At 36.2% G+C, this 9,855-nt stretch overlaps 1 protein-coding gene across 1 annotated transcript in view; it reads right to left on the bottom strand.

The window, feature by feature from the left end:
• Nucleotides 1-6,308: 6,308 nt before the first annotated feature.
• SLC4A10 (solute carrier family 4 member 10) overlaps nt 6,309-9,855 on the bottom strand; it is a 263,964-nt gene continuing 260,417 nt past the window's right edge. The window contains exon 25 of the mRNA XM_077154007.1: nt 6,309-6,696. Coding sequence (XP_077010122.1) covers nt 6,630-6,696 — 67 coding nt within the window. The 3' untranslated portion in view covers nt 6,309-6,629. The remainder of the gene's footprint in view (nt 6,697-9,855) is intronic.

The following is a 9,855-nucleotide window of genomic DNA, read 5'->3' as shown; positions in this document are numbered from 1 at the left end:
GTAGTCTGTGCTGTTTTTTTCTAATATGTACACAACTTCTGTATCAGAAATGCATATAGCTTTTCAGAAATTAAAATAGTTTTAATTATTTATGTAATACATAATTTGTAATTATATTCTAGAGCACTATGATGATACTTATAATATAAGAACATATACCATCAACAGTATCACCTTGGTAGCGCTAGTAGCTCAGTAAGAAAAGTTGGGTGGTGCAATGGTGGCTCAGTGACAGAATTCTCACCTGCCATGCTGGAGACCCGGGTTTGATCCCCAAAGCAAAAAAAAGTAAAAAAAGCCGAGTCAGTCCTTTAAGTGTTTGACTAATTCTTTTTGGCTTTCATAACTATAATAATGATTGTAATGAACCTAATCATAGAAATCATAGATTTCCAATCCTGAATCTAGCAAACCAATGTCTAGTAACTGAGGAAATTTTTAAAATTTCAATTATTTGTCAAATAGCCTCTTTACTAAAAATTGAGTTTACTAATGTAAATGTAGCTTCAGACCATTGGCTAGACAAAATAATCTCAGATATATGAGCTATCACACAAAAAGTTAAAATGGAAGAAATGGAAAAAATGATCAATTCAGCAGTGAGACTGTTGAGTCATTGCACGGGAATGGACAGAGGACTGTGAAATTCAGCTTCAACTTTATTTTTGCTCTTCCACAAGAGTTTAAAACTTCCCCGAAAAGGAAGATTAAAAAAATTAACAAATAAACTAGAGATGGATTTAATCTGAGGCTAAATTTGAAATACACAGGAACTAATCATACCATTAATCTACCAGAAGTGCGGGCTTTTCTGCCATTGAAAGCTGCAGCCTCTGCGGGCATGTGGATGGCTGGAACGCTTTTCATAAATGACCTGACAGGGTGCACCCACTGGGTGTGTATGTAACAGGAAAGAGGGAAATAGTTCACATCTCTTCTATGGATACAGGTCCTGCTTTTTAAGTTATAATCAAATTTAGAAAATCTCTTAGAATTTGTTTCTGAAAAATTTTGTTGGAAGCATTGCTAAAAATGATTACATACCTCTGTGCTTTCTTAAATAGCTGGGCCAGAACAAAATTAACCCATCCTTGCTAACTCAGGGCTCCCATCATAAAGATCAATTACCACATTAGGTTGTATGTCATTCTGGATATTTTCTATTTCCTTTCTTATTCACAAGTGGTCATTGAGGCTAAGAGTTCTACCTCTTGGCATTTGCTGCTTTTGCTCTAAGGATTCTAATTTACAAGACTGCTAGATTTATACAGAATTCAAGATTCAATAAGCTCTAAAGGAAAAACATACTATAACATAAGAATGTGTTTTTTTCTCCCTAGAGCAAAGGAAAAGAATTTTGTTGTGTTGACTTTGTGACAGTTATTTCCGCTGTGTCCGAGAACCTTTTCGTGTATGTCCTTGGATGTCTGGAGTGTGTATTCAGGATGTCTGAGCATTACAGATGGCTGATAATGAGAGATAAGTGATGGCAGTAAATCATATCACCACTCAATAAGAAAAACTCAGAGCATGGTATTAATAAGACCAATGTCATGCACGGTAGGAACTTATCTTTTTGCACCTTTCTCTGACAATGTTAACATTTATGCCCCTTAATTTGAATTAATGGAGAGTTAATTTGCCTACTGCTTGTTGAGAAGAGCATCTTTCTGTTGAACACAGGCTTTGAGCTTTAATAAACTCAATCAAAATTCTTACTCTATGTAGTCTTTCATCTGAACCATCATCTCAAACTTGCCAAATTATTTAAAAGGCACATGTAAGAATGGTTAGAAGTATGACCCATCAAACAACCCAAACCCCTAATTATTTCTTTGAGCGTCTCCTATCTGAAGTCATGACATTTGTCAACTCATGAGCAAGAAAGTATTTCGTGGGATAGGTTTTCTAACATTGAAAACCTAATATATTGAGAAGAAATATTGTTCATCTTAACCTTGGATTGATTATCCTGGGAAGGCATGAGGTGGTAGGTCCCATCTCACTACCCAAGGAGATGCGGTGCCCTGCCACTGAGGGCCAGATGGACCCCAGTTAGCATCTCAGCAGCACCACTCACTAATGGGAAACATTTTTAAAAACCCTCTCCTAATGTGAAAAGAACTACTAAAACACCTGCCTCATGGAATTGTGGCATTGCTGTGAAGATATACATATATACAATGTCTCCTCTTACTCACAGCTATCTAGCTTCTTCTCCTGCCTTTATGACTCCAGAGATTGTATAGGTTCTTGCCTTAGGCAGCTGTGTCCTCAGATGCTCAGTACCTGAAAGTGCTCAATAAATACTTACTTTTGTTCCAATACTGACATGTCAATGAGAACCCTTTTTGGATCTTTAATCATCCTTAATAAACTGAGTGGCAGTATCTTCTGATGAACTTAATTTATGATTCTGTCAACAGCCTTTGCTGTCTGGATTAAGAGAAGAGCACAGAGCTAGACTCTGGAGAATTACAAAGGAAGGGTAAAGCAGCATTCCTGCCTTCAAGGAGCTTATAAATAAATGGAAGAAATAAGTCACATGGGAGAAACATATGACTATAAACGCACCAGAAGGCAGGAGTACCTAGATAAAAGTTCACAGTAAGAATGGATGGGGTGAATCGGAAGCAAGGGTAGGCAAGAAGGAGGTGGTTTTTGGACTCAGATAAGCCAACCTTTAGTTGAATTTTGTGCTACAGTTAGATTTTTTTTAATAACCTCAAGTCTATATTGATATACTGCTTTTCAGAACATTTATCTAATACCCACCATATATAACTACATATACAGGAATGTTCTACATTAAAAAAAAAACTAATTCAATCTGGAGTTACTTGTTAAGTGCCCAAGTAGATGCTTAAACCTGTTTGATTTCCGTCATAAGAGAAGCTTATAGAACACTCATGGAGAGTTTGGCTTGATCATCTGAGAACCTTCCTGGAAGCAGTGATGAATGGTACTCTAAAGCCCTAAGGAAATAATTTCATCTTTCTCCACAATATTTTCTACTGTGCTGCCTGTATATGTCTCTATTATTCAAATTATTTATTTAATGGATAAAGTTCAAATGTCCTATTGTAGAATTTAAAATTATTTATAATTTCTCTCCAACTTGTACTTCTACTTCTTCTTACAGGTTTCCACACCCTACTAACACTCCCTCTACCATATGGGGCTGTTTGCTGGGTTCCAAATATACTATTCACCAACCCAGGGTCAGGTAATGCTAACACACTATTACTGTTCAGTTTCATCTTTATTTCAATACTGACAAGTCTTTGAGTCTTTGCAGCTTCTGGAGTAGGTTTCCTTCTCCATTTCCATCCTAATTTGCAGGCTCTCTCTTCCATAAAGTTGACCCTGAACCCTGCCCTATTCAAAGTTAATCACCATTTTAATCATGCCATCGCCTATACATACATACATATATATATATATACATATATGCATACATATATATATATGTAATATATTATATTGCAGTTACATATCCATTTCCCATCCCCTCAGAGGCAAAGATCGTGATCTTAGTTTTAGTCTCAGCACAAAAGGTAGGGCACACTACATAGACAGAGACTAAATTAGAGAGACAATTGTGTCAGTGAGTTGCAGCTTTCTGTAAAGAACACCTAAATAGTTCTGTAAAATGAAGTATTAACAGTAATATTTGGATACTGGGGCTTCTTCAAGGAGACTGACTACAACTGGTCTCTCAAAATAAATATTAACAGAATCTTAATTTTACCCAAATTACTTTCTTTAAACTTTCAAATAGTTGACATTTCATTTCATTTTATTGTCTAAATATACAAGACAGATATATTGTAAAAACTGTATAGCACAATCTTGCAATGATGGCAAAATAGGAAGTGACCAGGAGCAAAAAGGCTAAGATTAAATGGAAACAGAAGTAGATCAGAGCAGACAGGAAACAGAATAAGTCAAACTTTTGAGATTCCAGAAAAATCCTGAAAAATCTAAGTTGCTTATGAACCTCAGTTTCTATCAGAATATAGGTCTTTTACCATATTATACCATTATGGTATTATTTACCATGAATTATTTCAAGGAAACATTCAGAGGATATTTAGGGAAAGCTTCTGCATAGTGAAAGCTATTAAACGGCAGCAATTAAAAAGTAAACCATTACAACCTTAGCCATTTCTCCAGTTGGTTCATTAATCAATAGAAAAGTATGAACCAACATGTTAGAGTTCTGAATGCAATTATCTTCCTCACCTACAGCCAGGTGGCTCCAAAAGTGATATACATGACCTATTGTACCTGTTGTAAACAAGGAGGAAACAAATTTTAGGAAGTTTTTCCCTTGTGGGATTAAAAACCTAAAGTCTACGGAGTCTTAATAATGGGAGAATCCAACATAATGAACTTGGAGGCTTTTACTAGCCATGGGACAATGCCAAGTCACTTGGTGAAAATAACAAAATGCCTTATGTAGCTCTAATAATTCTCCATTCATAAAAGTTTAAATTGCTTGAATAATCTTGAAATGCCTGCATCCACAAGTTTTCTTAACTTTGGGCATGTCTAAACTTAAACATTGTGTTCAAACAATCAAAATGTTCTGCATTGCTTTGCTGATTAATGTTAAGGAAAAAAAGACAAGACACTTTGCATCACAATTTAAAATATGCAAGGAAATTAATTAGGATAAATATTTATTTCCACATAACATTTCTTGGTTTTGAAAAACACAATATCCTAGTCACATTTACACGTTACTTAAACTTTGCAATAAATTACATTCAAGATATTTAGTAATTCTGACCAGGAATTTGAAGTTAGGAGTAAATATATAATACTACATTTTTCTTATGTTTTATATGATTTTAAAATATTAGGATTAACATGGGGATAGCATTAAAATTCACACAAGAACAAAACGACTATAAAAATACTCAGAAATACAGAATTTCATTGGACATGATTGCTTATATTCAAATAGGTGATCATGTGAAGATTTTAATTCACCATGATCATTTTACAGAATGGTTATTACTATATTAAAACTCTAGGAGACTGCTTTGGGAACTGACTGGCATGTACAGCTAGTCTAAATCATAAAATAATGAAATTGTTTACAATGTATTATCTATATTATAAAATACACAAAGGCAACACATTTGGAATGGAAAGTTTCTATATTTTTCCTTGGCATTTATAAATACAAATTTTTTAATTGCAAAATCTTCTTCCCATAGTTTTTAGGTTTATGTTCCATAAAAATATGACTCCTTAAAGGACTGTGAGAGGAATTTTTCGGAAGGTATCAAAATGTTGAATCTGAGGAGGTTTTGTTAGCTTTTTTTCTCATTAGCTTAAATTACAAGAGGATTTTTTTCACTTTTCATGTGCACTTAACTAATTTGCAAAAGCTACAAGACTGAATTATTGTAAAATTGGACAGTGAAATATTAGAACGTTGATGATCACTGGTCATTCTTAGGAACCAAAAACATTATGAGATTTAGTCCTTATTAGAATGAAATGAAATATTGTATTTTTAGTAATGCTCAACTTTCCTTCCTCTTATTTAAGCTTAGTAAAGATGGATTACTTCATATGAACTGAAATATCTACAGAATCTGCTCGGACAGAAGCTGAGATTTTCATTTGAAAGATATTTTCCACAACATGCATTTAATTAAAAAGTGGAAAAGAGCTTTGAAGAAAAAAATGACCATTGGAGATTGGTCAATCTAATATTAGAGTGTGATTCAGAAACCAGCATTAAGCAGTACATGGTCAGTAGCAGCAGAATAACTGTACAGGAATGAAGTTCATGTACAATGATTCACCATGTAGAATTCCACAAGTGTGTATACAATAGGTTTACCTGGAAAACATCTGCTGTCAATGGGAGAGAAATTTATTTCTGATAAAGATTATATTGAAAATCCCATAAAACAGTTATAAAGATTTTCTAAAGCATTTCAGACAAGCCTAATATTTGATCATATAATCAAACTTGAATTTTAAGCAAATACTACTTGACTCCTTGCAATAGGGTCTGTGATTCTTTTAACAAGTTGTGAATAGTTTTCTATATACTTTTTCAAATGACTGCAAGTTTTAGTTCCATATAAATTCTTAAGTATTAAATGTGTCATATTAAATCAAGGCAATGCATAAATACAATTATTAAAAAAAGCTTTCAAGCTAACTTTTTCATTTGGGTCTTCAGAAATAACTCACTAATGCTAAGCTATAAAAAATAAAAAGAAGTATGGACTGCCTTTCAAAATTCTTCTGAATGAAATTATCAGGTCACTAAAGTAGGAAAATACAAACTAGGTAAATATGACTTAACCCTTTAAGAAAGCTATTGCTCTCATGAAACTGACAATGAGAATCCAGTGTTTACCAAAGTCCAACACATACGGCAAGGAACATACTGATTCTTGCATTAGCTATTGAGTAGCCTCACAAGGGTGTCTCACTGCTCAGAAGTTTAAACACAGAAATGAAACAAGTATTGTACTACTTACAGTATGAAGGTGGATTTGGGATGAGAGACAGAATTTACAATACATGATCAAAGCAGGTTTATTAATAATTGTGGCACTCCTCACATATTTGTAAAAAATAAATTGAAGATCAAGTCATAGACAAGTCTCCCTGTCAACACCTTTCCCTGAGTCAGCTTTCTTCTCTTTTCGGCTTTCAATGCTACAGAGGAAAAGGAGAAATTTATTACTGCAATCCAGCTTGGCTACTGTTGTTCAGACAGCAAACCCATCAACCCCAAAGCACCACAAGAGCCCTTAGGCATCGCTCTCTCATGCTGCGAAGCATAGATCAATTGCAACAATTAAAATCCTCTGCACTCAGTGGGATAGAAACCAAGAACTGCACAGAGGGGGAAATTCAAAAACAGAAAACAAATAAACAAAACCCAGACATTTTTAAACAGTTTCGAAAGCATGCAAGATTAATACCATGATCCTCATTTGGGCAAATGAATCGCTGATGATTGTTGAAAATGCCAGTCATGCCCCCATCTTAGACAAAATCAACACTGGTAGATGATACAAACAAGATGCCATAGTAGGTATTTCTCGATCTTTGACTCTGGGGATATCGTCTTGGACACTTGAGACTAACCCTTCTCCCTGATCTACCAGAGGGAGTCACACCACACACAAAACCTCACCCTGCACATCAGAGGAATAATATTTCATCTCACCCCTTCCAGAACAAACCCATTCCAGAGCGGCTTCTGTTTTGTCTCATTTTCCAATTACATTTTCTCACGGGCCAGGTGACAATGTGAACTTTACCATTTTTTGCTTATTTTTTTCCAAGGTTCTTCCAATTTTCACTTTTCATACTTCTCACATTGGCAGTTTTCATAGGTAATTCAAATAATGTGGTCACATTATGAAGCTCACCCAGAGTACAAGCTCTGAGCAGAGCAGCACTGCTCCGGCCCTGCCTACTTCTAGCATGAGGCTGAGCCCTCTCCATCCGAGGCCTCTTTTATGGACCCTTCCTGCTGTTGACACCTAGGTCCAACCAAACACTGGCTTCTGAGGCCCTGTGCTGGAAGAACTCATACATTTTTACCGTTAACTTTGGTTCTAAATGCAAAATTTATGAAATAGTTGATGGTGGGGTATGCCTCCGCTTTATAACTTTTTTCCCAAGTAATAAATTGACAGTTAAAAACCCCTTCTTTGTAAGGGGCCTCCTGTGCAGCTGATTTCTTCGTGGTCAATAACTTAGACACATTCTAAGAGTGTGTTTTTTAAATTGTTTTTCCTCCAATTCAAACTAGAAACAGCCCTTCTCAGTTGTCACCACCACCCGGCACCATCAGGTAAGAAGTGCTGAAGCTTCTGCCATCTGTGGCACGCTGCCAGCTCTGAGTGCTGGTGTGAGCAAGTGTCTATGGCACCCGGGTTTATGCCTGCCACACTTCTCAGCACATACTACTTACAGGTCAGAGCTAAACAACTTTTTTCCCTTTTCTTTTTTCCTTCCATGAGAAGAGATGACAGTGTGCACATGATGTGTTGAGAGCCTTAACTCTATATTTTTAACTCCTCTATCTGCATTACTCACTTTCTTTTACTTAAGTTCCTTTCATATGAAAAGTGTCTTCTACCCTGCTTTCAAAACTAACTTTCCTTGGGTTCTACCTGGCTCCTGGTCTTTTCCACCAAATGAAGCCAAGGAAGGAGAACAGCATGGGGCATAGGAGGGAGGCCTCGGCTTGGAGGAAAAAGACCTGGGCTCAGTTTCCAGAAGCTAAGAATGAGTTGTATGACCTAGGACTAGTTATTTAATCTCCCTGGGACTTGATTTCCTTATCTGTAAAATTAGGTTTGGACTGGATGGCCTCTAAGTGCTCTTTTAGTTCAAATCCCAGAATTTTAAGGCTGGTATTACCAGTTCCAATGAGTTCTAACTTTTGAGAGATTGAATAACAGATTCTCACACTTGGTAATATGTGTAAGAGATTGTGGGGTCAATGACATACTTATCTCTACACATGCACAATTCCTATGTGCAGAATACCCTGGCACCTAGGAGGTACTCCACAACCTTTTGGTAAATGAATGAATTCTCAATGGTGCTAATGATCAACAACACTGAAAAAAAGAAATTCAGAATGTTGAGTTGATCCACAGGCATGCTTCCTCCTGATGCCCTGTTTTGGTTACAAAACAATAGCCGATTAAATGCCTGGCCTTTTCCCCCCTTATCTAAAACAAGTGGTGTTGGTATGTATTATATTACAGCAAATTATGAACCAGGAATTTTGTAACTAACTCAAGAGTACCATGAAAAACACTATTGACTTGTATCCTATTGTATGCTATAACTCTACTCCTTGTTACATTTGTTTTTCTGGATGCTGATCAATAATAATATAAATTGCCTATCTATTATGTGGCAGGTGCTCAGCAAAGACCGAGGAATACAAAGTAGATAAGACAGTGTCCCTGTCCTTGAGGAGTTACAATTTAAAATATAAGGAAGGAATATTTCAAGAGAAAGCAAAAAGTGGCCCAGTACCTTCATGCTGCTAAACTATTTATGCATCTGTTAATCTTCAATGGGACCAAAATGGCAGTTCTGAGCAGCATTTATGAAGCAGTTATGATAGGGTCCAGGCCTAGGAAATTAGAGTAGTGAAGGAGAACCCAGGATAGAAGAAGGTGGGGATCGGCAAGGGGAGGAAATAGGTTGGCCTCAAAGCCTAGCCTCTGCCACTAAGGCAGAACAAAGTGTTGCTTTTCCTAGCACCTTCCCAAGAAACAATGATCTTGGGTGCCAGTTCTATAAAACATAGTATCATGCACCTATTCTGATGCAACATGGATTTTTCAAAAAAGACATTTTTTCCTTGTTACTTTCATTTGCAATGTGGTTTTTAAATGAGACCTATTTCCACCAATCTATCCAATAATCCTGTCATATGTATTTATAGTATTGTTCAACTTGGATCAAAATTAGTCATCCTATAGATGTGGTAGAATTGGCAGCTAGTTCTTAGATCCTGCTTTCAGTTAAACCGGATGAAATAGTTTTGACAAAGTGGATGAAATAATTGAGAAAATACAACTTCTGTTCCAAACTCCACTACAAAAAGGTAGCTGGGCTCCTTTGATGGGCATGAAGGGCTTGTGGGAAGGGATATGATGAAAACAGCTGGGGGGTTGAAGTCTACGTGGAAGCTAGCTTAGGTCTCAGGAGATACAGACTCTGGTAACCTGGTTTTTAGGCCATTTTTGCTCAATGGATATTCTAACAGGTACCAAGTTTTCATACTCCATGGTCAATACTAAAGTCATACTTCAATGCCTCCAATAGGTACCAATG

This window comes from Tamandua tetradactyla, chromosome 3, assembly GCF_023851605.1.
Source record: "Tamandua tetradactyla isolate mTamTet1 chromosome 3, mTamTet1.pri, whole genome shotgun sequence".
Lineage (NCBI taxonomy): Eukaryota > Metazoa > Chordata > Mammalia > Pilosa > Myrmecophagidae > Tamandua > Tamandua tetradactyla.
The sequence above is the reverse complement of the archived record's forward strand: the minus strand, read 5'-3'. Positions and strand labels throughout refer to the sequence as shown.